Source organism: Mirounga angustirostris, unplaced genomic scaffold (genome assembly GCF_029215605.1).
Source record: "Mirounga angustirostris isolate CCGP_5_RB_7025 unplaced genomic scaffold, mMirAng1.0.hap1 SCAF_11, whole genome shotgun sequence".
In the NCBI taxonomy this organism is placed as follows: domain Eukaryota; kingdom Metazoa; phylum Chordata; class Mammalia; order Carnivora; family Phocidae; genus Mirounga; species Mirounga angustirostris.
This window is the reverse complement of record NW_026991719.1, coordinates 70,995,416-71,022,523: the sequence shown is the minus strand read 5'-3', so window position 1 is coordinate 71,022,523 and position 27,108 is coordinate 70,995,416. Positions and strand designations below refer to the sequence as shown.

The 27,108-nt window shown below is 37.2% G+C and overlaps 1 protein-coding gene across 7 annotated transcripts in view; it reads left to right on the top strand.

The window, feature by feature from the left end:
* The first annotated feature begins 16,397 nt into the window (after nt 1-16,397).
* CHM (CHM Rab escort protein) overlaps nt 16,398-27,108 on the top strand; it is a 218,423-nt gene continuing 207,712 nt past the window's right edge. For all 7 annotated transcript variants that reach the window (XM_064574309.1, XM_064574310.1, XM_064574312.1 and 4 more), the window contains exon 1: nt 16,398-16,465. In XM_064574309.1, the coding sequence (XP_064430379.1) occupies nt 16,417-16,465 (49 nt within the window). In that variant the 5' untranslated portion in view covers nt 16,398-16,416. The remainder of the gene's footprint in view (nt 16,466-27,108) is intronic.

Genomic DNA, 27,108 nt, shown 5'->3' with positions numbered 1-27,108 from the left:
TTGTCAATTTAATTACAATATGTCTTGGTGTGGATCTGCTTTTGTTGAATTTGTTGTAGGTTCTCTGTGCTTCCTGGATCTGGAATATCTGTTTCATTCACCAGATTAGGGAAGGTTTTTTTTTTTTTTTTCTTTTTTTTAAAGATTTTATTTATTTATTTGAGAGTGAGAAGGAGAGAGCATGAGAGGGGGAGGGTCAGAGGGAGAAGCAGGCCCCCCGCCGAGCAGGGAGCCCGATGCGGGACTCGATCCCGGGACTCCAGGATCACGACCCGAGCTGAAGGCAGTCGCTTAACCAACTGAGCCACCCAGGCGCCCCAGATTAGGGAAGTTTTTACCTATTATTGCTTCAAATAAATTTAATGTCCCCTTTTCTCTCTCTTTTTCTTTTGAGACTCCTATAACATGAATATTATTATGTTTGATGGAGTCACTCAGTTCCCTAAGTCCATTCTCATTTTACATAATTCTTTTTTCCTCTCTTTTGTTCAGCTTCATTACTTTCCATTACTCTGTCTTCTAGGTCATTAATATATTCCTCTTCTTCTTCCAGACTGCTGTTCATTCCATCAAGTATATTTCTTATTTCATTTATTGAGCCCTTTATCTCTGCTATGTTATTCTTTATCACTCACTGATGCCTTCCACTTTTTTCTCATATTCAGTTAGTATCTATGATCATTATTTTAAATTGTCTCTCTGGCATGTTACTTATATCTGTTTCACTTAGGTCTCTGGTTGTGCACTTGTCCTGTTCTTTCATTTGGGACAAATTCCTTGGTCTTCTCATTTTGTCTAAGTCTCTGTGCCTGCTTCTCTGTGTTAGGAAAGTTAGCTATGTCTCCTGTTCCTGAGGGTAATGGCCTTATGAAGAAGAGGTCCTATAGTGCCCTGCTGTGTAGTGTCCCCTCTTCTCCAGGTCCTGCTGCACCAGGACTATCTCCATTGTGTGCTGCATGCACACTGCTGGCTGCTTTATCCTTCAGGCTAGTCATCTGCAGAGGCTCTCTTTGATTATTATGGGCAGTGTTGGATCTCTGGCCTAAATATGGTAAATTTTAACTAGGTGTGCTATGGTCTGCTTATGAAATGAGAGCAGTTGTCACTGCTGCTGGAACCAAGGCCCTGCAAATCTCCTGAGTCAGGAGATGACATGTGGGCAGATGTTTGGGTTTGTTTTCTGGGGAAGGAGGCCTGCCATGCTGGGACTGAGGCAAGTGTGACTGAGAAGGGGAGTCCCACTAGAGTGTGGGAGGTAGGGCTTGGTGTAAGCAAGTTAGGTGGTAAGGGTCTGCTCTGTGATGGTTCCCACAGGTGGTCCTCTGCTTATGCCAAGAGGCAGGGGAGGCAAATGGCACTTGCCAGTTCCTTTGTTCCCAGAGGGGTCTCTCCATGAATGCTGCCTCTCTGGGACATGATCTGAGATGAGCAACTAACCTCTCTACTGTGTGACCCAGGTACCCTTTTGATTGCTGTTTCCATACTGTACATCCATGGGCTGTTTGCCCTGCCTTCTCTCCAAGAGTAGCCCCAATGTCCTCCAGGCTGTATCTGAGCCAAACCTGCTGACTTTTAGAACTTCAGGTTTTAAGCCTCACTGGTTGCAAGAACTCATAAAATTCAGCCCCTCTTGCTTTCCAAGAAAATTGGTATGGGAATTCATTTTCTCCATGCACTCCCCTGTGTGCTAGTCTTTCTCCAGCCCTTCTCAACTCTGGCTCCCTCTCCACTACAGTGGCCACGATCAGTTTCTCTCTCAAACCACATCTGTGCACTTCCTACCTTCTTTGATGTGGCCTTTCTCTACCTTTAGTTATGAAGTTTTTCCTGTTAGTCTTCAGGTCAATTTCTGGGGTATTTAGGATGATTTGATAGTTGTCTAGTTGTATTTATGGGACGACATGAGCCTAGTGTCCTCCTATTCCACTGTTATCTTCCCCTCCAACAAATGCCCTTTTTGCTTGAGCTAGTCTGAGTTGCAATTCTGTCACTTGCAATTAAAATAGTCTCCAATAACACAGGGCTTAAAATGAAGAAGATATATCTTCCAGTTTCAGAGATCTGTAAAGTTTGCATGAAGCAGATGGCAGCTTAGAGGGATTCTGAAGGAAATGTGCGATTTTACAGCAAAGATAGGAAAAACAAATGCTTTTCAGTGAGAGGTAACAATTTTAAGAAGGACATGGAGATATAAAATGCTCAGGGAAGAGTGAATTGACCAGTTTTGCTGAACCAGAATATAGGTAGTGTAGAGGTAGTGGTAGATAATGCTAGGAAGATTAGATTAGGGCTTGATTTGACTAAAACATTTGGGATGGGGTGGGGCTTAGGTTTCTTGGATGTAGCAGTATCAGTTCTCTCCATGAGACAGCATGATGGAAATACCGACTTTTATTATCTCACAGTTTCTAAGATTCAGGAATTCATAAGCAGCTTGACTGAGTGGTTCTGTTTTGGGGTCTCTCATAAGGTTTCAGTTAGGATGGCAGCTGAGGCTATAGTCATCTGAAGGCTTAACTGGAGATGGAAGATCCATTTCCAAGATGGCTCAGTCACTCACATGGCTGCTGGCAAGAGGTCTTGGTTCCTTGCCGCATGTGTGCAAAAGCTATTACCACATACACCTCTCCAAAGAGTTGTTGGAATTCCTCATGAACTGACAACTGGCTTTTCCCAGAGTGAGTAATTCTAGATAGATTAAGGTGGAAATTGCAACGTCTTAAATGACCTGTCTTCTAAAGTCACACTCCATCATTTCCACAAAATCCTAATTGTACACAGGTCAGCTGATTTTACAGAGGGACTGCACAAGGGCATGACTGCCAGGATGTGAGGCCTACTGATACCCTTTTAGAGGCTGGCTGGCTGCCACAGTTTTGATTTTCCTATCTTGATGAAAACTTGTAATTTGTATATTACTGCAGGGTAATTAGGACTGAAACTGAGGTTTCACCATTAATGCAGTTAATTTCATGTGTTTTGATAGTTATATAAAATTTCTCAGACTCCATATGATACTATGCTTATATTGGGACCACTATATGGAGGTTTTGAATGCTGGGCTGAATTGTTTTATTTTCAACCATTTCATGACATCATATTAATATGTTAATATATTTTCAACCATTTCATGATGTCATATTAATATGTTAATACATTTTCAACCATTTCATAATGTCATATTAATATGTTAATACATCACTTAGAACTCTAAATTTAATATTAAAAAATACAGAAACCAATATTGCAGTCATAGAGATTCCTAACCATGAATAAATGGGCAAAAAAGAATTGAAATATGCTTCCCCAGAGGTATTCAAAATAGAATAGCTTTTTCCAGTTGCCTGGAACATTTTGGCTATGAACTGGGCTGAAGGCAAAGGATAGACAGATCATTTCTTAAAATCTGTTTTCATCCTATGATTTCTCAATCACTATTTGGATTTGAATTAGTATTTCTAGTATTTGAATAGTGCTAATAAAAACCTCTTTCAGCTGTAATTTTCAGGTAGAGAAATAGTTTACAAAAAATTGTCTGTAATTGCTTCTTATTTTGTAGGGCCTGTGTGCTAATATGCTCTTGGCTACATGGACATTTTAAAATATTTAAATATTTAAAATCAAACTTTTTTTTTAACATATAATGTATTATTTGTTTCAGAGGTACAGGTCTGTGATTCAACAGTCTTACACAATTCACAGTGCTCACCATAGCACATACCCTCCCCAATGTCTATCACCCAGCCACTCCATCCCTTCCACTCCCCACCACTCCAGCAACCCTCAGTTTGTTTCCTGAGATTTAAGAATTCCTCATATCAGTGAGGTCATATGATACATTATATGTTAAAAAAAAAGAAGAAGAATAAGATAGCAGGAGGGGAAAAATGAAGGGGGGGAAATCGGAGGGGGAGACAAACCATGAGAGACTATGGACTGAAAAACAAACTGAGGGTTCTAAAGGGGACGGGGGTGGGGGGATGGGTAAGCCTGGTGATGGGTATTAAAGAGGGCACGTTCTGCATGGAGCACTGGGTGTTATACACAAACAATGAATCATGGAACACTACATCAAAAACTAATGATGTAATGCATGGTGATTAACATAACATAATAACAAAAAAAAATCAAATCAAACTTTTTGGTCTCAACATTAATCCAGGCTACCTAAAGAAAATGGGGTATTATTGTAAGGATACACTGGAGTTTACAGGAATTGAAGGATAAAAACAAAACACAACTGATCTTCATGGGACAGAGATCACAACTCTTCTCTCACAAGAGCAGGAACTTGCTCTTGCTCTCATGGTGCCTGTACTCCTCTCTCTAGATCTCCTCTACTCTCCTTTCTCTCTACCAGTTGACTTCCTCTGGTACTTATCTTGACTATGTCCATACAAAAGACGGGTGACTCACATAATGGCTGCTTCAACCCACTTTACATCAAGACAAATCAGTATTTTGTTTCAGATTTTGTTATACTGCATCTTCTATGTCATTTATTTAGAATTTCCTGAAAAGGGAATCTGATTGGCTCAGGTTACCTTTTTAACACCGGCCTAAATATTTTAGGCATAAATATTTGCAAGCCATGGTTTCTCTTGGGTCAGCTTTATTCTTTGTCCTCCAATCAACTATGGCTGGAGGCTTGAAGTCATGCGGAATTTAAAACATGACTGCTGCCTTTTGGCAGGTGTGTAGGAGGGGGAGCCTCCATGAGAAAGTACAGTTGCAGTGGTAGACATTAGTGCTACAAAAATACAGAGACAATTCCTGCTTTTTAGTAGGCATTCCTCGCCATACCTCCATTTTGTACCTTTATAGAATACAGAATTAAGAATACAAAATATAGTTCAAATGACCTCATTATAGTCAATCTTGTCATAAAGTTAGTCCAAACATGAAATGACTTTCAATTCCTAATGTTTTGAGTCATACATTGACTTAATAAAACATTATCCTTGAGGATTTGAATAAATAAAAGCTCTGAACCTTAGGTTATTCAACCATTTCCTGATAAAGACTAATTAATTGAAAATGCTTTTGCATTGAAATACAACATGAATGCATTATAGTAAGAACTGTACTAATAAAATACAAATAATAGGAGAGGCTATAAGTATAAATTATAGGATATTTGAAAATTTTACTATGAATAGCCATGTTAAAAATTTTGATGTGAGGGTGCCTGGGTGGCTCAGTCAGTTAAGCATCTGCCTTTGGCTCAGGTCATGATCCCAGGGTCCTGGGATCAAGTCCCACATCAGGTTCCCTGCTCCATGGAAAGCCTGCTTCTCCCTCTGCCCCTGCCTCTCTCTCTCTCTGTCTCTCTTGAATAAATAAATAAAATCTTAAAAAAATTTTTTGATGTGAGGTTTTGTCAGCAAATTTGGGGGGAATAGTGCACCCTCTGAGATTAAATATATCTTTATTTTATTTTTTTAAGTACCCTCCATACCCAGTGTGGAGCCCAATATGGGGCTTGAACTCACGACCCTGAAATCATGACCTGAGCTGAGATCAAGAGTCAAATACTTAACCAACTGAACCACCCAGGTGCCCCTAAATATATCTTTACATTAAGAACTTTTTTCTTATCAAAAATGAAAAATCAAATATAATTAAAATGTGAAATCATCCCATATTGCAGATTTCCATGTGGTTGTCTGAATTTTTTACTTTGTGCAACCATACAGAAAATTTACTATGCTCAAACTTTGGGGATAACAAAACAAATTAATTTATTGGATGATGAAATGCAAATGAATAGTGTTTACACTTAATCTTTTCAATATGTGTACTTGAATATGGTTAGACAATTCTAATTAACTGGATGTTGGTATAATAAAATATAGGGAAACTTTGCAATCAGGCCATTGAATATTCAGTTAAATTATATTGGTATGCACTTCTATTTGCTTCTAATGCCAAGGATCCATTGGTAAGATAAATGCCCATTTTGTGGTCTGTTATGCAGAAAATGTTTAATACAGTATTTGATTTACTCTGTTTAATCTTCCTTATTGAATGTGCTTATCCATCCATGCAAAATTCAGTATGCTGCTTTCTATTACTATGACATTACAATTAAACAGCTAAAAGAACAGCAAGACTATCTATAAACATTCATGAAATTCCCATAAAATTATTCATAGATTTTTGTTTTGTTTTGCAAGGACCATGAAAAAATACAAATGTATTCTGAATATTTCTGTATTGACTAAGCTGACAGACACAATAGTTAGTACAAATCATTATTTCGTTACTAAAACTAGTACTTAAAACATATTTCTAATATAATGGAAATAATTGTTATCATGACATTGATTATATTTTAAAGGTAAAAATGAACATAAATTCAACCTGAATTTTATATAACAGAAAATGGTATGATGGGATAATATTTGTATATATCTGAAATGGAAAAGTCCAAGTTGACTTCAAGTGGGTATACTGTAAAACTCCTTAAAGAGTATGCATGTTCACAAAAGTGCTACTTTGGGGAGTTTCAGGTTATTCTCCAGTAAACTCGATTTTCTCCATTTCCAGCTATGTTTTACTGTCCAGAATACTTGTGCTCATGACTTTTTATTACCACTACCACCACAGCTTTAGAGACAGAAAAAAAAAATTTTTTTTAAAGATTTATTTATTTGACAGAGACAGATAGTGAGAGAAGGAACACAAGTAGGGGGAGTGGGAGAGGGAGAAGCAGGCTACCCGCAGCGCAGGGAGCCCGATGTGGAGCTCGATCCCAGGACCCTGGGATAATGACCTGAGCCGAAGGCAGACGCTTAACGACTGAGCCACCCAGGTGCCCCAAAACAGAAAAATTTTAATTCAAAGTAAGCTCCACCCCCAAATTACTAGAACTCATCCAGCAATTCAGTAATGTGGCAGGATACAAAATCAATGCACAGAAATCAGTTGCTTTCTTATACACTAACAACTCAACTGTAGAAAGAGAAATTAGAGAAATGATTCCATTTACAATAGCACCAAAAACCGTAAGATACCTCGGAATAAACCTAACCAAACAGGTAAAGGATCTATACTCTAGGAACTATAGAACACTCATGAAAGAAATTGAAGAAGACACAAAAAGATGGAAAAGTATTCCATGCTCATGGATCGGAAGAATAAACATTGTTAAAATGTCTATGCTACCCAGAGCAATCTATACCTTCAATGCCATCCCGATCAAAATTCCAATGACATTTTTCAAAGTGCTGGAACAAACAATTCTAAAATTTGTATGGAATCAGAAAAGACCCCGAATCACCAAGGAAATGTTGAAAAAGAAAAACAAAGCTGGGGGCATCACGTTGCCCGATTTCAAGCTATATTACAAAGCAATGATCACCAAGACAGCATGGTACTGGCAGAGAAACAGACATATAGACCAATGGAACAGAATAGAGAACCCAGATATGGACCCTCAACTCTACAGTCAAATAATCTTTGACAAAGCAGGAAAAAACATGCAATGGAAAAAAGTCTCTTCAATAAATGGTGCTGGGAAAATTGGACAGCCACATGCAGAAGAATGAAATTCAAGCATTCTCTAACACCATACACAAGATAAACTCAAAATGGATGAAAGACCTCAATGTGAGACAGGAATCCATCAAAATCCTAGAGGAGAACACAGGCAGTAACCTCTTTGACATTGGCCATGGCAACTTCTTTCAAGATACATCTCCAAAAGCTAGTGAAACAAAAGCAAAAATGAACTTTTGGGACTTCATCAAGATAAAAGGCTTCTGCAGAGCAAAAGAAACAGACAACAAAACAAAGAGGCAACCCACAGAATGGGAGAAGATATTTGCAAATGACACTACAGATAAAGGGCTGGTATCCAAGATCTACAAAGAACTCTTCAAACTCAACACCCAAAAAACAAATAATGAAGTCAAAAAGTGTGCAGAAGATATGAAAAGACACTTTTCTGAAGAAGACATACAAATGGCTAACAGACACATGAAAAAATGTTCATCATCATTAGCCATCAGGCAAATTCAAATCAAAACCACATTGAGGTACCACCTTACACCAGTTAGAATAGCAAAAATGGAAAGGGAAAGAAACAACAAATGTTGGAGAGGTTATGGAGAAAGGGGAACCCTCTTACACTGTTGGTGGGAATGCAAGTTGGTACGGCCACTTTGGAAAACAGTGTGGAGGTGCCTCAAAAATTAAAAATAGAGCTACCCTATGACCCAGCAATTGCAGTCCTGGGTATTTACCCCAAAGACACAGATGTAGTGAAAAGGAGGGCCACATGCACCCCAATGTTCCTAGCAGCAATGTCTGCAATAGCCAAACTGTGGAAAGAGCCAAAATGCCCTTCAACAGATGAATGGATAAAGAAGATGTGGTCCATATATACAATGGACTATTACTCAGCCATCTGGAGGAGATTATGCTAAGTGAAATAAGTCAAGCAGAGAAAGTCAATTATCTTATCACTTATTTGTGGAACATAAGGAATAGCATGGAGGACATTAGGAGAAGGAAGGGAAAAATGAAGGGGGGGAAATCAGAGGGAGAGATGAACCATGAGAGACTATGGTCTCTGAGAAACAAACAGGGTTTTAGAGGAGGGGGGGGATTGGTTAGCCCAGTGATGGGTATTAAGGAGGGCACGTACTACGTGGAGCACTGGGTGTTATATGAAAACAATGGATCGTGGATCACCACATCAAAAACTAATGATGTATGGTGACTAATATAACATCATAAAATTTAAAAAAAAAGAAAGAACATTTAGAAATTGTGAAACTATTAAAAATACAAAGTAAGCTCAAACATTAGTTCTGCATTTAAAAAAATTTTTCTTTTGTAAGTCTGGAACTTGTATTAAGAAGTTAGTAATTTACTTTTTAACTGGTATTGCTGGTTTTTCACGGTGTTAAGAGATATACATTCATATAGACATAACTATTTTCTAAGAAGCTCTTTTAAACCTAAAGAACTCAAGGTATTGATGGCTTATCTGGCACTCTTACTTTAAACAAGAAGATCAGTGTCTGGTACGTTTGGTTGTTTACAGTATGGTAAGAATGAGATTCCATGGTAGCGAATTCAATTTGTGTGTGTGCATGTGTGTGTGTGCGCACACGTGTGCGCATGCACGCATATGTGTATAAAATTATGTGTCTCCTGGATCATAATCTATACTAGTAACACTGACATCTGGAAAGACTATGTAATAGTTCTGCTCCATCTGACCCCATTACCACTCCTAGAAAATCTTTTGCTGTGTCCTAATGATGATGGAGCAAAAACATCATCTATGAAAACACAAGAAATTTCATTCTGAGTCAGGCCAATAGTCCAGCCTAGTGTTTCCCAAACTATGTTCTGTGCTTTAAAAGTTATTGTGTTGGGGCACCTGGGTGGCTCAGTCAGTTAAACTTCTAAATCTTGATTTCAGCTCAGGTCATGATCTCATGGTCATGAGATAGAGCCCCGAGTCTGGCTCCCTGCTCAGTGCGGAGTCTGCTTCAGATTCTTTCTCCCTCTGCCCCTCCCTGCTTGTGTGCGAGCTCTCTCTCTCTCTCTCTCAAATAAATAAATAAATATGCCACTTAAAAAAGTTACTGTGTCAACTATACTCAAATAAAAAACATTTTTAAGTTTATTATGAAATCCTGATAGTTCACATATTTATTATAAAAGATCTGAAGAGTCCTCCAGTAAAGAAATCATTTGACTTTAACTGCTCGCTAAATGTATTTGATCATGAAACCCCTATTAACATCCTACAGAATTACTTTTCCCCAGAACCCACTTTAGGAAAAAGGCTGGCCATGGCACTGAAAAGGGTTTCATAGGGGATTGTGTCAGATCTCCACTCCTTCAGCATTCAAGAAATATTTATTAAGCTCTTCCTCAATTATAGGCATTCTTCTAGATGCTTAGGAGTCAGTGAACAAAGACCCCTACCCTTATACTACTAACTTTTACAATCCTTGAATTTAGATAAGCCTTTCTTTTTTTTAAAAAAAAAAGATTTTTATTTATTTATTTGACAGAGAAAGAGAGAGCACAAGTAGGCAGAGTGGCAGGCAGAGGGAGAGGGAGAAGCAGGCTCTCTGCTGAGCAGGGAGCCAGACGTGGGGCTCGATCCCAGGACCCTGGGATCATGACCTGAGCCGAAGGCAGCCACTTAACCGACTGAGCCACCCAGGCGCCCTAGATAAGCCTTTCTTAAATATGTTTGTATGTTCAATTCCTAAGCCATTATGGAGGGAGATAATTTATATTTTATTTAAGAATAAATTATATATTCTATAATACTGCATGACAAAATAACTATTAACATGAAAAATTATTTTTTGGTCACATGACTTTAAAACCCAAAAGTCAGAAAAAAATATTGAAATGATCAATATGGTATCAATCATTTCAACGAAGAATAAAAAAATTCACTAGTCTACAGGATAAATTTCAAATGAAAAAATGCTAAATAACCAAATATATGCATTTAAAATGTTGACAGATACTGCCAAAGTGCCATTCAAAGAAATTATATCAGGAGGCACCTGGCTGGCTCAGTCAGTAGAGCATGTGACTCTTGATCTTGGGGGTTGTGATTTGAGCCCTGCGTTGGGTGTAGAGATTACTTAAAAATAAAGTCTTTTTTTTTTTAAAGAAAGAAATTGTATCCATTTCCACTTCCATTAGCAGTGTATGAGTGAGACTGCTCCCCCAGAACTTTACCAGTACTGTATGTTATCAAATAATTTCATTTTGTCAATCTGACGGGTGAAAGTTGTTTATCTCCCATATGCTCCCAATGACTGCTGCTGCTGCTACTCCTACTTACTACTACTAATATTCGAGTGCTTACTACCAGTCAAATACAGTGTTAAGTACTTTATTTACCCCTCATTACCACCATGGAGGGTAAGTAATATTATTGTCACTTTACCTATGAGGAAACAGATTCAGAGAGGTTAAGTAACTTATCTGAGGCCATTCAATTGGTAAGTGATGCAAGTGGGACTCCAATCTAGGAAGTCTGGCCAAGAATCTGAACTCATAACCATTATCCTATAGTGCATAAGTAAAGGATGTTCATTGCAGTACCATTTGTAGTAGCAAAAGACTAGAAAAGAACTAAAGATCCATCAATAGAGGAATATTAAATAAATCATGGTCTATTCATATAATGGAGTTATAGGAAAGTATTAAAAATGAGGTGTCTATACGTTCTGAGAACACAGGATCTCCTAAATATAATAAGTAAAAAAATACAGATGTAAGGTGAGGAATAATGTTTATAGCATGCTACCATTTGTGTCAAAAAAGAAATAAAGGGATTACTGCTTCCCTTAAACACACACACACACATACACACATACACAATCTCTAGCAGGATTCACAAGAAATGGATAATATCTCTGGGGAGGACAACCTGGGGGCGGGGCTAGGAGGGTATGGAGACTTCTTAGTCTTACAAGTCTTTGTATGATCTTTTGCTAGTTGGATTGTTTATTTTTAAATTTTTTTAATTTTTATTTATTTATTTATTTTTAAAGATTATTTATTTATTTGACACAGAGAGAGCGAGAGCACAAGCAGGGGGAGTGGCAGGCAGAGGCAGAGGCAGAGGCAGAGGGAGAAGCAGGCTCCCCACAGAGCAGGGGGAGCCCGACGCGGGGCTCGATCCCAGGACCCCGGGACCATGACCTGAGCGGAAGGCAGTCGCTTAACCAACTGAGCCACCCAGGCGCCCCGGTAGTTGGATTGTTTATTAACCACATGTGTATTGTTCAATTATAAACACAAAACCAGCTGATGAAATAAGTTTACTGGGCAATCAACTCATTTTATTCTCATTTAAAATAGTACTCATGTGTGGTTTCCTGAAGACTTCCTGTACCTTATTATTTACCCATTCATTCAACAGATTTAAAAAATCATTTATTTTTGACAAATAAAAATTGTATATATTTAAGGTGTACAATGTAATGTTTTGATATATATGATATGAAATGATTAGCACAATCAAACTGATTAACATATCCATCACCTCCCATAGTTACCTTTTTTTGTGGTAAGAACACTTGAAATCTATAATCTTAATAAATTTCAAGTATACATTTTTGACTATAGTCACCATGCTGTACATAAGTCTCCAGAACTTATTCATGTTACAACAGAAATTTTGTATCCTTTGATCAATATGTTCCCTTTTCCTTTACCCCCAGTCTCTCTCTGGTAACCATCATTCTACTCTCTGTTACTATGAGTTTGACTTAAAAATACATATTTTTCAGATTCCACATATAAATGAGATCATGTGGTATTTGTCTTTCTGTGTCTGGCTTATTTCACTTCAGCATAATGTTCTCTAGATTCATCCATGTCATTACATGTGGCAGAATTTCTTTCTTTTTAAGGGCTGAATAGTATTCCTTTATATATATATATATATATATATATATATATATATATCATTCATCTGTTGATGAACACTTAAGTTGTTCCCATATCTTGGCTACTGTGAATAATGTTGCAATGAACATGGGAGTGCAGATATCTCTTTGAGATAGTATTTTATTTGCTTTGGATATATACACAGAAGTGGGATTTCAGCAGATATTTTTGAGTGCCTATTATGTGCTAGGCACTGAATGATGTATTAGAAATATAATGGTGAACAATATAGGCACAGTCCTTGCCTTTGTGTAACTTACATCCTAGGAGGATAACAGATATGAAATAAGAAATTGCATAAGCAATTTGATATTTCCAATCATGAAAAGTTCAACAAAGGAGGAGTATAGGAGACTTAAGGCAGACTGAGGACTAGATGAAGACTCGCCAGAGAAAGTGATGTTTTGAATGAACTACAAAATGAGTAGGATTAAAGTAGAAGAAAGGGAGAAGGACAAAAGTGCACCTCAGGCACATGGAAGAACATGAATGAAGGCCCTGAAGCAGGAAGGAGCATGGGGTATCAGACAAAATGGAGAGACAATATGGCTGGAGCTTAGAAAGACAAGGGTGAGAGGTGTATGAGCCTAGAAAGTTCAGCCGGGACTTTTAGACCATGTTTAAAATTTTGGAGTGTATTTTCAGAGCAATGGGAAATCGTGCAAGTTTTAGGGAGGGGAGGACATAATTAGATTTGAAATTTTTAAAAAAGATTTTATTCTTAAGTAATCTCTACATTCAATGCAGGACTTGAACTCACAACCCTGAGACCAAGAGTCACATGCTCCACCAACTGAGCCAGCCAGGCACCCCTATATTTGAATTTTTTCCCCCCTATATTTGAATTTTTAAAAGTTTACCTGCAGTGTAGACAGTGGACTGAAGGGAAGCAAGCATAAATGAGGGGTCCAGCTGGGACCTATTGTAGTAGTCCAGATAAGAGATAATGAGGGCAGTCCAGATTGTGAGGTGGATATGTTTCCAATATAACTTTGAGATAGATCTGGCAAGATTTGCTGATGAAATTGGGTTAAGAGTGAAAGAGAATGATATATCAAGGATAATTCTTAAGGTTTTTGACTTGAGTAACTGATTAGAAGGTGGTACCGTTTCTAAGGTAGGGAACACTGGATGAAGAGGTTTGGGAGTGGGGCTGAAATGTTCAGGAGTTTGGTCCTGGACATGTTCAGGAGAGATGTTGAGTAAGGGCTTGGATATCTGGATCTGGAGCTCAAAGGAAAGCCCAGGGATAGAGACCATTAAATAACTGGTTTGTAAAAAAAGATGACACATCAGATCCCACAGTTAAGTAAGCTTCTGAATACAAGGTAAACGTTCAGGGAATCATGGTTTTTCAACTCAGGAAACCATTAAGTACAAAATTAGGATCTCAGTGATTTAACAGGGTAAGTCAATTTGTATCCCTCATCTCATTGTACTGTGACTTATCCAAATAAAATATTTCAGTTCTCAAAAACAGATGTCCTTAGAATAATAGAATAGACAGCAATTAAGCTGCTTTGCTTCATGCTATTTTAATGACATTATCAACCCCTATATTCATCTTTACTTTGCAGAAGATCTATAAAAATACATTTGACAGAAAAGGTATTTTGAGCATTTTCTCCATGCAGAGGCTTTAATTTTTTCTAACGTAATCATATTTTTCATGCTCAGAGAGGGTGTGATAGAGGACAGCTAAAACACAGGGTGGCAATTTTATCTTTCCGAGGGTCCTGCTTTCTAGCTTCAGAATAAAAGGGATTTCCTATTTGGGGCAAAACATATTGGAAAATTAGCACGACAAAGTAATATTACTTGTTTATTTTGTTTTATACCCCACTAGATGTAAACTTCATGAAGTCAGGGGTTTTTGTCTGTTTTACTCATTGCTGTAATTCCAGCATCTAAATCAGTGCCTTGCACATGGTAGGTATTCAATAAATATTTAAGGAAAATTGAATGAAATAATAAGTTGTGTCTTCACATTGTGTCTATTTGTTAGAAAATTTCTGAGTCCATAGAAAGTTAGATATACTCATATTGAAAAAGATATATATATATATATATACACACACATATACACATATCGCCAAAGTAAGATGGAGATACCTTAATTTATCATGTTTTTAACCACCCATCCATAGCTTCTGTTAGAGGAGATTTTGAAGTTCCCTGTGTTTACTTTGGGAAACCTATTAATTTTCATTTCCACTGGTGGTATTAAGAGTCTCATAGATAGGATCTATTTCACTTCTGATAGTACTCAAAACTTTCTTTTCATATCAAGGCAAATGGCAGAGTGATTTACTGAACAATACATTACATTTCTCAGAGGAGTATCTTAAACAAAATATTCATCAGAGGACCATATCACAAGAGAATTGTTCAATACATTCAGATAGTCCATAAAAGAAATTAATGAAACATGTAAAATATTGCTAAAGATTATGGCAAAATGCAGCAAAACAAAACAAAACCCAAACCCAGTAAAATACAATTTTAAAGAATTTTCATGGAACCTCAGCAAAGTAACAAACATGTATTGAGCATCTTCAATATATAAGACACATGATAGTTGTGGGCAGATATAAAGATGAAGACTTAGTCCCTGTATTCATAGTACTTACCATCTATTAGGGGAGTCAGAACTAAACTCAGTTCAGCAAACACTGACTGGCATTCCTATTAAGCTACAGGCTCATATTAGATGCAGGGGGTAAAAAGATAAGTAAGGCCCGGTCCCTGTCATAGAGGGACTTAAAATTTAGGTTGTTATATATCCGGGTGTATATTTTTGTATGTGTGGGGCTGTGTTAACTGTATAGGAACCAACATAATGCAAATAATTTCAGTGCAATATGGGAGGCTATGACAGGGTGTTAGCACTACATAGGGAAATTTAACCCAATATAGGGAGGAGATAAAAGAAGGAGGTGGTAGAACCTGAACTGAATATTAAGGATATGTTAGCTGGAGTATAGGAATATCATTCCATGCTAAAGGAAAAACAGTGTGACTGGGAAACCACAAACAGTTCGGCGGACAGGTGGTGTAAGGGAAGGTCAACTACTGGCACTTTCTCTTTTGGAATTATTTCTCTCCTCAATTATTTTGAAGCTCTTGTAAAATAACGAAAATAACTACAATGAACCCTAAAGCCCCTCATCAAATACAATCACTTTAATATAAAGGCCATTTTACCTTGATCATTTCTGCAGCAGTTTATCAGAAGAATCTTGTATGGACTCCTTGTACACGTATAAAAAACCAGATTCAGAACCAATAAACGCTTATCAAGCAACTACTATGCTTTCATATCTTTTTTCCCTCCTGTAAAGCAAAGCCAATTTTGTAAAAATATACTGCCGGGTGGCTGCGTGGACTAACTAGAACAAATACAGACGCAATTTAGGTTTCATTGTGGCGAAACTAAGGTGAGAGTTTTTTCATGGGTTTTCATTGGGGAGATATGGAGACGAAAAAGATACGGGATATAGTTTGAAAGAATTGGTGCGAACAATTATGCCTCGGGGGGCGAAAAAGAAAGTGCACACACACTGGGGGAAACAAGTTACCAGGCTGGAATGAAAATTTCCTTTGTTCACAGACCAATCCCCTTTCGGTTTCATTCCGCCCTTCATCTATCCCAACAATTCTTGCTTCATCATTGTCAAGGGGCACCCAGGTTTTCCCATTCATCCTAGCTAGCAGAGCAAAAATCTGCAACTCATTACTACCCCAAACCTCCAGGCTAAACGCGCTACTGCACTCAGCCTGGAAAATAAACTGAGCTTTTAACATTCGCATAAACATTTAAAATAAAATGCTGTAGCCGCCTACCTGGACCGGCCACCAAGAACTACAATATCCAGAATGCACTGTTTTTCCTTCCGCCTTCTACCAGGGCAACGCCTGACTAGATCTCATTTCCACAAGCAATAGTCACATGACACGTTTCCTTTCAAGATGGCGGATAATCTCCCTTCGGAGTTTGATGTGATCGTAATAGGGACGGGTATGTGTGGCTCTGGTACTCCCCGAACAAAGTGTAGGAAATCTATCTCGTTCCTACCTTCTCTATCAGTGGTGAGGGTTGGCGAGAAATGCCGGGGGTTGAGGATGGGAGGGAGAACGGGAAGGAAGTGAGGTAGTGTGGAGTCAGCGCGGGACTTGGCAGCTCCAGGGAGGGGCTTGGACCCACGGTACTTAGCGCCATTTGAGTAGGGGTCGATCTGGTCGATGCCGATTACTGAGGTTGGTTGCTGCGGGTGATTCTGTAATTTCCTTAGAGGGAGGTGGGTTTGTAGTGTCATGAGAACGGAGGGTCGGGATTTTATCGAAGGAAACTCCTTTGGCATGACATGATTCCTTGTTGATTTCGAGGTGATATTCCCCATCATTGTCTCGCCCTTTCTTAGGAATTTTTCATATATTTATGTAGTCCTAGGGTGTGTGTGCAGCTCGGATACAGTTTAGTCCTCAGGTTTTCGAGAAAGGTGCTCAGTTGTTGCCCGTGTGCGTATTAATTTACTAGGACAAGGACACGGATTCTTTTCTATTGTGTTGACAAACCTAGGGAATTGTATTTTGTTGAGTTAGCCATTCCTGCTTTATGATGCTGAAAGATAGAGTTTTGCTTTCTGTCACCCACCTATCAACTCACAACTAAATGAGCTGAGAAGCTTCTGTGAATTCCATTTCAGGTGTGGGACCTTATCTTCCCCTCGTTTACCCATCATTTATTCTCCGTGTTTTGGGTGGAGTCAGAAAAATCCCCTGCAATTTCTAGTTGACAAATTCAACGTACAACACGTGGCAGAAGACATTTGGCAGCAGTTGGTATTTTGTTTTTCTTAATAGTGTAAAGGGCAGATTTTAGATGGCGTGAAGTAGGTTGTTGAGAGGGCTTTTCTCCTGTTTGCAGAATGTGGTAGGTCGGAGAAGCTCTGGTGAATGAGAACCTGTCCATTGTGTTAACGAATGGAGTTTGTTGTCTTCTCAAACAGTGGGGGCAGCCATGTTTCCAGGGCCGGAGTAAAAATAATAGCTACCTGGTTTTGAATGCTTATTATTTGCTAATTGATGTGCTAAGCACTTTAGAAGCTGTTTGTAATCCTCACAACAACCTCCTTAGAGTAGGTATTCTCTACACTTTGCAGACGAGGAAAAGGGGCCTTAGAAAGATTGCTGTGTACTCAAGATCACACAGCTGGTAAATTTCCAAAGGCCCATTCCATCTCAGAAGGAGAATCAGTGCTTCAGACCTTCAGAGTTAACCCATATTAGTAGAAATAATTGAGAAAGGTTGTTTCTAGGCCTTGCTTGGCCTTCAAATAGCTGTTTGAATTGCTAGGGCACTTATTCTCTCTGAGCCTCAGTCTTGTTTTTAAACAGAAAGGGTAAGCTAGTCTTTCAGGTATTGTCTAACCAAAAATTCTCTTATTCTAGTTGCATGTGGGTAATTGGTCTCAGGACAACAAAGACATGTTTATTCCCATTCTGAAAACTGCATGGCTGCAGATAACTTGGCTGTAGCTGCTTGAACAGATGTTGGATGTTCTCTCCAGTCTATCCTAAAACGGAGAACAACATCCATTTTTGAATAGTTGTTATACCATACTTGGATTCTATATTATTGCCTTTTTTGTTACCTAGGAACTTGGGGTGTTTTTTTTTTTTTAATTTTTTGAATTATTATAAGATTCTTCTTACCTGGATTCAAATTTTAATTGATAAGAGTGCTAATTCCTATTACTAAATGCCGTTAATTCTTAGTTGCTTTCTGGTTCAGTTCATAGTATGGACTGTATTCATCCTGTTAGAGTCCGTTATGGTAGAGGTAGGAAGATACTGTGAGTGATACAGAAAATTGCATTAGGTGGCATCTGGTGTATTTAGAAAAAGATTCGGGCGCCTGGGTGGCTCAGTTGGTTAAGCGACTGCCTTCGGCTCAGGTCATGATCCCGGAGTCCCGGGATCGAGTCCCGCATCGGGCTCCCTGCTCGGCAGGGAGTCTGCTTCTCCCTCTGACCCTCCTCCCTCTCATGCTCTCTGTCTCTCATTCTCTCTCTCTCAAATAAATAAATAAAATCTTTAAAAAAAAAAAAAAAAAACAAAAAGAAAAAGATTCATTTTAGACTTATTCCAGTGAGGGTAGTATTATTTCTCAAAGTATGGGAAGAACTTACTTGAAGTTAATTGTAAGTTATGTTTTTCATATCACTTAATGGTGAACATACTCTGAGTTTATCAAGCACGTTGCATAAATTTATGTTATGAAGCTTTGTGTTTAGGTATGTTAAAACGGAAAAATTGGATAAGTCATTTCCCAAATGATTCTAATAATTCTAGTCGTTACTTAATTGGAATTATTGTTAATGTGTTTGGAATATTTTTCTTCTGAAATAGTTTGCTGAAAGTAGTCTTAAAAATGTTTGCATTGGGGACACCTGGATGGCTCAGTCGGTTAAACGTCTAACTCTTGATCTCAGCTCAGGTCTTGATCTCAGGGTCGTTGAGTTCAAGCCCCACAGTTGGGCTCCACATTGGGCATGGAGCCTACTTAAAAATATATGTATATATATGTTTGCATTACTAAATACTGGCTTGAGTAAATCTTAGGAAAAGCAGCATTTCTTATATTCAGTTTTACTGACAAAAGCAGAATTAATCATGCATGTATCAGAAACATGAAGAAATAGGCTATGAAATGTAATTTTTCTTTTAGTAGATTTAGCTCTATGTCAAGAGACAATTGCTTCAAGTAAAAACATCTGTAGATAATATTTAAATCCCTTTGTCCTTGATTAATTAGTTTTTTTTTTTTTTTTTTTTACTTTTCATATCACAAGATTTTCCTTAGGGTCATGTTTTGAAGAGATTATGGGAAGATAAAGTTTTGTATGTTTTTTCTTAGTTATGTCCGTTTCTTTCTGATTACAAAATACAGGAAATATCTGTCAAACACCTAAAGGCAGAGGGATAAAATCAAGTATTTGAGCTGTGAAAAATATAGAAGAAAATGGAATAAGGAAGGGGGGCCATCTGGAGTCTTAAAGGAGAGGACAAAACTGGATGTAAGTGATGTTCTAGGAAGTGGCTTTCAGTTTGGGTACACAGTTGTCATTTTCAAGACATTTTGCCATTTAAAAAGACATTGGAATGATGGGTTGTAGAGAAGTATCATTGGTTTCAGGATAAAAATAGTCTCAATAACATAACACCTCATTGGAAGTGACATCTGTGTAATCTGCAATCTGCATCAGAGACAACAGTTCAACAGAAGAGCAGGCAAAATGGAAGTTAGGAGAGCTGTGATAACATCGGCATAGTTCTTACATAGTGGAATCCTTCAGGTCCTCACTTAGAGCATATTCTTATTTTAGAAATAATTCCAGCATGCTCAGAGCATATTAGAAACATCCTTGGGGCGCCCAGGTGGCTCAGATGGTTAGGCATCTGCCTTCAGCTCAGGTCATGAGCCCAGGGTCCTGGGATCGAGTCCCGCATCGGGCTCCCTGCTCCGTGGGGAGCCTGCTTCTCCCTCTGCCTCTGCCTTTCTCTCTCTCTCTCTCTGACTTTCATGAATAAATAAATAAAACATTAAAAAAAAAAAAAGAAACATCCTTAACTTCTGTAAAAGCTGTGTTTGGGGATGTCATTAGATATAAGTGATAGTTGATATCCTAATGGGAAAGGGAAGAGGCAAATACCCTAAAGTGCAAGCCTACGTCAAACAGTAAAATGGCCTGGGACCAGTTTGTATAGTGACAAATTTTTCAGAGTATTCAACCCACATTTACTGAGAACCTAGTCCCTGCGTTTGTGAAGTTTACTGTATTGCCTGTTTTCAGAGACTGGGGTTCCTGATAGTCACATCCACAGAACTGTTCTTAAGCCAACGTAGGCTTTTCGTTGCATCCTTCTTGCTTTCTGAAGACCACATAGGGATTCAGTCTGCATTCCTTTCCTTTCTGAAGTACACCACACAATTATATTTTGGGAGTTCTTTCCCTAAGATGGGCTATGGAGTGGGCTAGCTTAAAATTTTTCCTGCAGAAGATAAACACATAGATCCTTTTTGATTAAAGAGTTTTATTGCTAAAGATTATGGAGAAAGAAATGAGGTAACCAAAATAACAAACATGGGAGAAGTTACAAAGAGTATTGCTCCTAAATTGTGACTACTTTCCTAGATAGTGCTTGACATAGTACAGTAATAGATGTGGCAGAATAGTGTAATGGGAATCACTTGACCTTTCTACTTTGGGCAGATTGCATCACCTCTTGGGACGCCACGTTGTTCATCTGTAAAGTGGGAGATTTGAATTAGGTGACCTGTCTACCAGCTGACCATTGTGTCTGTGTAAGTATGACCCTGGGTCCTTGAAAAGGCTAAATTCTGTATAGTCCTTTTAAGGAGTCAGGTCAGTGTTTAATATACTTTAGAAATTTGGGTATCAAAATGGCTCAGAAAAATTTTCTTGCAAACAGTAAGCTGCCTTTATCAGGAAGGTCACGGAGGTGGCATGCTTCCATTCTTTGATGTTGGTTGAGAATCATAATGTCAGCTTTGGCTGGAAGCTCATTGACTATAATGCTTACGATGTTGGTGGTATAACTTCGCTTCTCTAAACGTTGGGGAATAGTAGTACTGCGGGAGGTTTTGTGAAAACATATTTACCAAATACCTTATATGTGATTTCCTACATATATATCTTACTTACTCTTCTCCCAGGATGTCTGTGTATGTTTCTAACATGACAGGATGCCCATACTTCCTCTGTCTGTATTTCCAAACATACATACACCTATTGTCCAGAGTTGAGTTATGATTTTTTTCTGTGACAAGATGCCACCTATTTATGGGTCATGAAATCAATTCCAGCATTAAAAAAAGAGGCAGAGTAGAATATATCAGAATATATTACATGTAGTAAGGATGAATATAGTTTTATGAAACAAATATTTCATGTGTGTATAATCACTGTGTAAAATATATCCATATATATGTAGATATTTTTGGGGTGTTGTCAGGGGCAAAAAGTCTTAAAGTCTAGAGAATATTAACTGAATAACAATGAATAATAATGAATATGGTATTTCAAAACTCTTTAGTTTTACAAATGCTATACCATTCATATATTTTATTTACTTTGACATGTATGTATCTCATTTGAGCAGTGTAGTGATAATGTAGTGATTGACAATGTGGTTCTGAAATGAGACAGATTGGGTTTTGAATCAGCTGTGTCTCTTGTACCACCTTACACATGTCCCTTAATGTCTAAGTTTCAATTTTCTCATTTCTATATGAGAATAAATCTCACAGAACTATGTTGAGAATTCAGTGAAATAATTCCTGTAAGATACTTAGTAAGTGCTCAGAAAATGTAGTTGATTTTTATGCCCCATAATGCTATTCCCAGGTGCTTTTATCATCACTGTTGCTGCTTGAATGCTTCCCAGGAAGGGTTTTCCATGGAAAGCAACAGAAAGATTCAGGTGTCTGAGTCATCTTCCTCCTCTTCCCATTGGCTGGTTGGTAGGAAAGACCTTTGTATGTCTATTACCACTATTTCTAACAGATTTCTTATCTTGCGGGTTTACGAGTTTTCTATTCTTTTTTTCTCTTTCATCAGCTTGAATTATTTGTTGTTTTGTCTTAAGATTTTGAACAGATTTATCTTATTTGGGGCATAGTATGAAACTCTTCGTCAGTATAAGAATGCTGAAGGAGCTAAAGAAAGCCCACATATTTTCCTGTTTCTGAAAAATGCTTTGCAATTCTTCAGGCATTTATTGGTGGAAAAGTATGTCTTTTTTGTTCTCAGGAGCTAGGAAAGTAAAGGGAGTTAGCCAACTCTGGAGAAGACTCTGGGAGACTTACCCTTCCCTGTAAATCATAAGTTTGAGCCAATTCCTCGGAGCTACATCTGTTACCAGAGTTCCCTCTGCAGCATCATTTTCATCTCCCATGCCTCATGGCATTTTCTCATTTTCTCTAGTGATCTCATGATGTTTTGGATAACTCAAGCTACAGCAATTAAAATCAAATACGGCTGCTCATCATCACATTCTCATGTTTAACATAAAATCCCAATGCACAGAAATAATTATAATTCCATATAATTGACCTGTTACTCATGCTAAGTCACCTGCTATTCAGTTTCAGTGCAGTCTTTTAACTGAAATGTTAGGTTCTGCCTGATATGTATATAAATGGTTTTAAAAGTAAAATAGACTAAAAGTCTCCGTCAGTTTGTATTTATATATATATGAAATGCTAGAGAGATTGGAAACATTTTGAGGATATTCAGTTGTAGCCAACAAAATAGGGATACTTTGAAAGATTGATTCATTGTCTTTTTGCTTTTCTAATAATCTTATTAAAGGGCAGTGTAAAAAGAGATGATGATTTATCACAGGTAGTGATTTTCCAAAGCATGACTATGAGAGCCATCATGTTATCATATTAAGGCTATTTAAAAAAAAGTCTGCAAATAAGAGACGCAGGGGTAAAAGAGAGACAGACAGAGACAGACCAAGGGGCAGCCAGGCCAGTGTGGTGCTTAGTGTAAGTATTTCATCTCATATTGGATTTTACCAAGAGTTTAAGTCATACTACTTGACTGATTTGGTTTATATCACATTTAGAATAGTACCAACATCTACTTTTTTTCCCCTGAGTACTAGTCTAACATATCTTTTTTGTCCAGCCTTGTGTTCACATTGAGTTACAATGGCGATTAATTAATGGAGTTTTAATCATTGTATATTGCTTTGAAATGTTTGGATCATATATCTGTGATCCAAATTTGCACATTTGTTAAACTACTTTTCTGTATATGAGTTTAAAATAATTATGGGGGTGCCTGGGTGGCTTAGTCGGTAAAGCGTCTGCCTTCGGCTCAGGTCATGATACCAGGGTCCTGGGATTGAGCCCCACTCCGGGCTCCCTGCTCAGTGTGGAGCCTGCTTCTCCCTCTCCTCCCGGCTTGTGCTCTCTTGCTATCTCTGTCACTATCTGTCTCTCTCTCAAATAAATAAATTTAAAAAAATAATTATTGTGGAAAAATTTACACAAGCTAAAGTGTAGAGAAATAGGTTTTACATACAGATAAAAGGCATATTAGGAAGATGCTGAGTTGTGACTTCTTTTTCAAATAAAAAATTTTATTTGAGTATAGTTGACACAGTTACATTAGTTTCAGATGCACAACTTCGTGATTTGACAAGTTTATACATTATATTATGGTCACAAGTGTAGCTACTATCTGTCCCATTACATTGCTATTACAATATCGTTGACTGTATTTGTTATGCTCTGCCTTTCATTCCCATGACTTACTGAGTTGTGAGTTCTAATCCTTATTTTTCTATGAACTGTGTTACTTTGAGATGAGCTATATAAGCCAAATAGATAACAGAATTAGTTTTAGTACCTACAACACACTGTTAAATACATGAGAAATATTTACTATATGTGAGTACTGTTGTAAGGTCTTAAAATGCATTATTTAATCTGATTCTCACAATAACCCTGTCTGTGGTAGATTAGTTAACTCCATTTTACAAATATATAACCTAAGGCTTAGTTAAGTTTGACCTAGGTCAAACTATTAAGACTAGAGTTGTTCTAGCTAAAACTGAGTTACATTCTAGAATGAGCTCGTGGGATTCTTCCAAGTGAAAAAATGTCTTATACTGTCAATATTATATTAATGTGTCCTAGCTGTTGGTTGGCAATTGCTTCATTTTTGGGAGTCACCACTGTTGACATTAAAATCCAGATGCCAACAAGTTTTGTAGTGTTAACTCATCATTTACAACATCATTACATCTGTGTTAGCTTGCAAACCTTCTGATGAAGGTGAACTACATGACCTGGTTGTGTTTATCACTTAAAAGTGAAAGTAAAAATCACAGCCACTAAAGTAATGGTGAAAAATGGGATCAGAGAATACAGTCATATTTCAGGAGATAATCTGTTTTTCCCAGGAATTAATTATTCATTGATTTCAAGATACTTCAAGATACATAGTTTCCCACTGAAATAAAATCATTGTTAAAAATAACATATAGGCTGCTTGTGCATGTGCTGGAGTTTGCCATTTTAGGTTTTTGTTTGTTTTTGTTTTTTTGTTTTCTTCACTTGCAAATTAAATTTTCAAGATCAAGTATTGGACTCATTGTCCTGTTTATGAAGCTTGTCTTTTTTTGATTGACTATTCTTTTGGTTCCTACAATTTTCAGTATTTGTCAGCACTTACAATGGATGCATCTTAATTGACAGAATGAATCTGGTAATAACTTTTTCCTTCAAGGACTGTGTTATTAACCTAGTAACACTTTTATGTATGTACTTCCAGATGTTTTCTCACTGTGTGTATATAGATATATGTCTACTTTTCTGTGTTTATACAAGTTTATCATAGATGCTGTTTTGAAACCTATTTTTCACCTCACAGTATGTCATGAACATCATTCCATGTCAACCAAATATTCTTTCCAGTGTCCTTCCTAAAAAGTTTTTATTTGGAGATAATTGTAGACTCACATGCAGTTGTAAGAAATAGTATGGGAAGTGTATACACTTCACCCAGTTTCCCCAATGGCAAGTAACATCCTAGATAACTGTAGCATAACCAGGAAATTGACCTTACCCAATGACCTTATTCAGATTTCACCAGTTTTACATATACTTGTGTTACTTTTGTTAACAGCCTTTGGATATACATAGATAGCTTTCCCTTCCAAGATTAAGTAAATATTAACTCTAGTTTATTTTTTAATATTTTATTTTTTACATTTAAATTTTAAATCACTTGAAATTTATTTTGATGTAATGTATGAGGGTTTTTTTTCCATTTAAATCACCATCCAGTTATTCTAACACCATTGAACTAATAATCTGTTCTTCATTGAGTCAAAATTAATTTTTTTTTTACTATATGATCAATTTTTGGACTTTCTGACAATAATCTGAGTGTCTCAGTGTAGTCTCTTTCAAAGTGGGAACTATAAAATTGGTATAGATTGGGTCATCTGATCTATAGAGAAATAACTTCTTTGAAATCTCAAAAAACAAAAGGTGGAATTTGAGTATATAAAAATTATAGCATCTACTCTGAAAAATAGAAAACCAGAAGAAATATTTGCAACTCATAACAGGACTAATTACAGAAAATGAGTACCTCCAAATTTATGTGAAAAATATCAAGATCTCTTTAGACAAATGGGCAGAGAATGTAAAGAGAAGATAGAAATGGTCAACAGACTGCTGGGAAAATATTTTTTCTTAATAAGTTGAATGCAAAATAACCTAATTAAAAACATTAAAAGAGTAAGAACTAATTTTTTGATGAAGTTGTAGTCAATTAATATATTATAAATTGAGATAACACTTGAGCAAAGTAATTTGACAGTTTGTACTAAGAATTTTAAATATGTTTATTCTCTTAGACTCTGTAACTCCGGATCTGAGAATTTATTTTGAGAAAATCAGTATATTTAAAAGCTACCAGAGTGACATCTATTTTAAAGCTGCTTATCATAGTTAAATTTGAAATTAATATAAATATATATTAAAGTGCTCTGAAAGCACACAGGAAGCCAGTTAACTGGTGGAGTAGGCAGTCTTACAATGTGGCCTGGGATCTGGTCCACAGATTTCATTTATATTATAAAATAACATACGTACAAGTGAAATATGTGTATTATGTGTGTGTACATTTATTTTAGTGAACAATAATAAAGTGAATGGTGTGTATGTAGGACCCAGTTAGAGAAAAACAGCATTACCAGAACTTTAGAAGCTCCTTGTGTGCATCACTATCATCTGTCTTCCCTTCCTTTCCCATAGATGTAATGATTATGGTAAATTGTATTGTTCCCTTATATTTTTTAAAGTGTCTTTATTACATGTGTATGCATCTCTAAAAAATACATTGTTTTAACTGTTTTTGACCGTTGTCTAACTTCTGGAATTCTATTGTATGTATTCTTTTTGTGTTTTGCTTTTGTTGACCAGTTTTATGCTTGTGAGATCGTCTGTACAGATGCATACAGATGTAATCCCCCCCTCCCTGCACACTCACATGTACACACACACACACTGCTATTGTGTTGTATGCTAGGTTTTCAAATCTTCAGCTTCAGTAGGTTATGCCTATTTACCAAGGTAATTGTATTTATATGCCCTTTGGTTTATAGCTTTTCAAGCCTCTCCCCCACCCCAGGAAATTTGTAATGTCATAAATACATTCATGACAAAATAAGGTCATCTGTACATACCATTTTACAACTTTTTCAGTCAGTAATACCTTTCTATCCATTCCAGGTCATTTTTATCTCCAGTACACAGACCATATTTAATTTTCTACAAACACCCACCCCAAAATACTCTTTATAGCTGATATGTACAAATTTATGTCCAATTCAGTATTATGCACTGCTGGTTGTTAATGTACTGTAAGTCTGTTTTATCCTAGTATAGTTCTTTTTTTTTAAATGATGACTGAAATGTTGAGACTGGTCCTACAGAATGTTTTGCCTTTTGGATTTGGCTGCTTTCTTCCTTGTAGTATCAGTTACTTTATTACTCTAGCCTATGTTTTTCCTGTAAACTGAGAGTTTATATCTAAAGGCTTGATGGAT